Source organism: Atta cephalotes (assembly GCF_000143395.1).
Source record: "Atta cephalotes unplaced genomic scaffold scaffold00015, whole genome shotgun sequence".
In the NCBI taxonomy this organism is placed as follows: Eukaryota; Metazoa; Arthropoda; class Insecta; order Hymenoptera; family Formicidae; genus Atta; species Atta cephalotes.
Genome location: NW_012130079.1, coordinates 882,580 through 885,220, shown reverse-complemented (window position 1 = coordinate 885,220; position 2,641 = coordinate 882,580). Strand labels below are relative to the sequence as shown.

Sequence of the window (2,641 nt, the reverse complement as noted above, 5' to 3'; positions counted from 1 at the left end):
TATATATATATATATATATATATATATATATATATACACACCTAATCGACGGAGATTCAAAGGCGAACATACGATTTGAGTTTAACAATTTTTATTAGTTATTTTGTGTATCTAAATCTTTTTTTTGTCTTTCAAACCTCCACATCGAAATCAAGGTGTCAAGTGAAACAGTGTATATATAATGTAAAATTTGTTGAAAGTTGAATGAAAACATATACCAATGCAGAAATCACTAGAAAGTACTAGAAACAACGATTCTATTGTGCGTTATTCAGCTTATTTAACTGTATAGAATGGCGGAAAGAATGATTTTGCAGAAATATTTAAAAATTTAATTTAACACGGATCTGAAAATAATTTATTTTAATGGTCCAATCAAATTATTTTCATATCGGTCATTATCTTAAATTTTAGGTATTTAGATAAATTATCCCTTCTGTATAAATTCCAATTTTTTTTTACAAAAAAATCACATCAGCATTATGATTTATTGAATTCTTCACTGTAATCAAAGTTAAAAGTAAAAGTAATTGTAATCAGTGAAAAAGTAATTAGTATCTACAGGAAAATTTGGAATTTATATGTATAATATAAAAGATTATACAGAAAGAATAATTTTTGCTAAGGTATTTAAAAATTTAGCTGGATACAGATGTGAAAATAATTTTTTCGAAAATAATTATATACACTCAAGCTGCTTCTAGAATTTTAAAACTTTTGTGTCACACATTATGTTTGAATTTCCTAATAATTATTTTGATGTTTCAACACAATTATTTTCGAATCTATACATCTACCATTGTATATAACTTGAATAAAATAATTCTTTCCGTGGCTGAAGAAAACCTAAAAGAACTAGACTCACCAGTGATAGTGGACTGTTTCCTCGTGGCAGAAGGTAGTACAGGAGTAGTCGGTTCTATCGCGCATCTCTTCCTCTTGGTATCCGGATTGAAGAATTGACTGGGCGTCGTAGCCTCGCCGATCTCAGGCACTCGAGGCTCTTGCGGCGGTGTCCTCTCGGCCGACGGTGCCGGCGTGACGACCGTCTCCATTTGTTCCATGATCCTCGTGCTCGTCACCGTGGTCATGATCGCTGTCAACGACGTCGTCGCAGTTGACGATATCGTCGTTGTCGTCGTTGATGATGCGGTGGTTAAAGCGCAATCGTCGAAGCGCAATTTGCGCGGTGTCCCAGGTGCGTGTTTCCTGAGGAAGGGCATACCGCGCAGGGCGTAAGGCTCAGGCACGACGTCGTGCTCCGTGAGCGGTTCCCATTCGTAACGCGAATTCGATTTAAGAGGTGCACCCTTTTGGAAGTTAAATCCCCATCGATTGGCATCGAGCTGCGACTGAGCCCGCAATTCGCGCTTGGCGAGCGCCTGAGCCGCCGCGTGGTCCACCGGGCCGAAGAGATCGCGTCGCACGCGGGCGAGCGCGGCTCTGCTCGGCGCCGCTCGTCCGCCACCACCACCGCCACCACCTCCGCTGCTCAGGTTCCTGCTTATTTCCGTCATCATCGCCGGGTTCAGCACTCGTGCGCTCATATTTCGTCGCGCTCTATCGCCGCCACTACGCTCCACTACGCTCTCGCGGCGCTAGAAGAGTAGTACAAAAGTGTCTTGAGCGCGAAAAAAAACAGGAGATTTGATCAGGCAGATAAACGATAACACAACGCGAACGCACACTGCTTAGTCTCTATTCTCGCTCTCTTCCACTGCACTTCCCTGTCGCCTGCGATGGGGAACAGAGAACAGAGAAGTTGTGACACGCGCTTACGAGATAAGAACTCGCGCTTCTTCTAGCATTGGCCGTGACGCAGGGATGACGATGACTCCTTCCAGGAACCGTGTCCGCGTCCGCGTCCCCGCCGCCTCCGCCTCCGCCTCCACCGTCGTCGTAGGGAACGTTGTTGAAATAATCGCGGCTACGCACCGCGAAGAACGGGAACGCTGGCAACGCCGCGATCTGTGGCGCGACCCACCGAATTTCGAATAATGGCCGCGCTGCCGCCGCCGCTGACGAACGTTGATGAACGCACCGCTTCGGTTCCGGCGTGATCGTACCTCGACGACAACGACGACGACGATGATGATGATGATGATGATGATGATGATAACGATAATACTCGGCTCGATCCCTATCCAGGAGAGCGTGGCTCATAAGACGCGTGCATCAGCGTGCACAACGAACAGCAGCCGCGCTTGGCAACACACAGGGGAGAGAGGGGGCAAGCACGGTTACTACGTGCCAGACAGAGATAGCGCGGTGGCGAAAACAAACTCCGCCTCGCTATCTACGCGCGCGCGCGCGATTCCAACACAAGGCCGCCGTGGAGCAGCTCCTTCGCGCCAACAACAGTCAAAAGTGCACGATACAAACTACACTATCGATACCCGCGAAGATTTGCTCAAATTCGCTCAAATTCGCTCTCCTCGATCTCGAGACTCGAGACGAATAAACGATTCCTTTCGGCGTAGCCGTAGCTTCCAGAATGCGATCCGGCAACGTCGCGCGGCCGCACTTGCGCGTGAGTATCCGAGCGACGGCGAGAGAGCGTGTTGCGACGTATCCCGCGCGAATTTCGTGGTCCACCGTGTGGCGATTGTCCGTGACGCGAGTCGATTTCTCTCTCTCTCTC

General features: G+C 47.2%; 1 protein-coding gene across 1 annotated transcript in view; it reads right to left on the bottom strand.

Moving 5' to 3' along the window:
• LOC105617948 (cyclin-dependent kinase inhibitor 1B) overlaps positions 1-1,547 on the bottom strand; it is a 9,047-nt gene extending 7,500 nt beyond the window's left edge. Inside the window, exon 1 of the mRNA XM_012199484.1 lies at positions 866-1,547. Coding sequence (XP_012054874.1) covers positions 866-1,547 — 682 coding nt within the window. The remainder of the gene's footprint in view (positions 1-865) is intronic.
• Between the last annotated feature and the right edge of the window lie 1,094 nt (positions 1,548-2,641).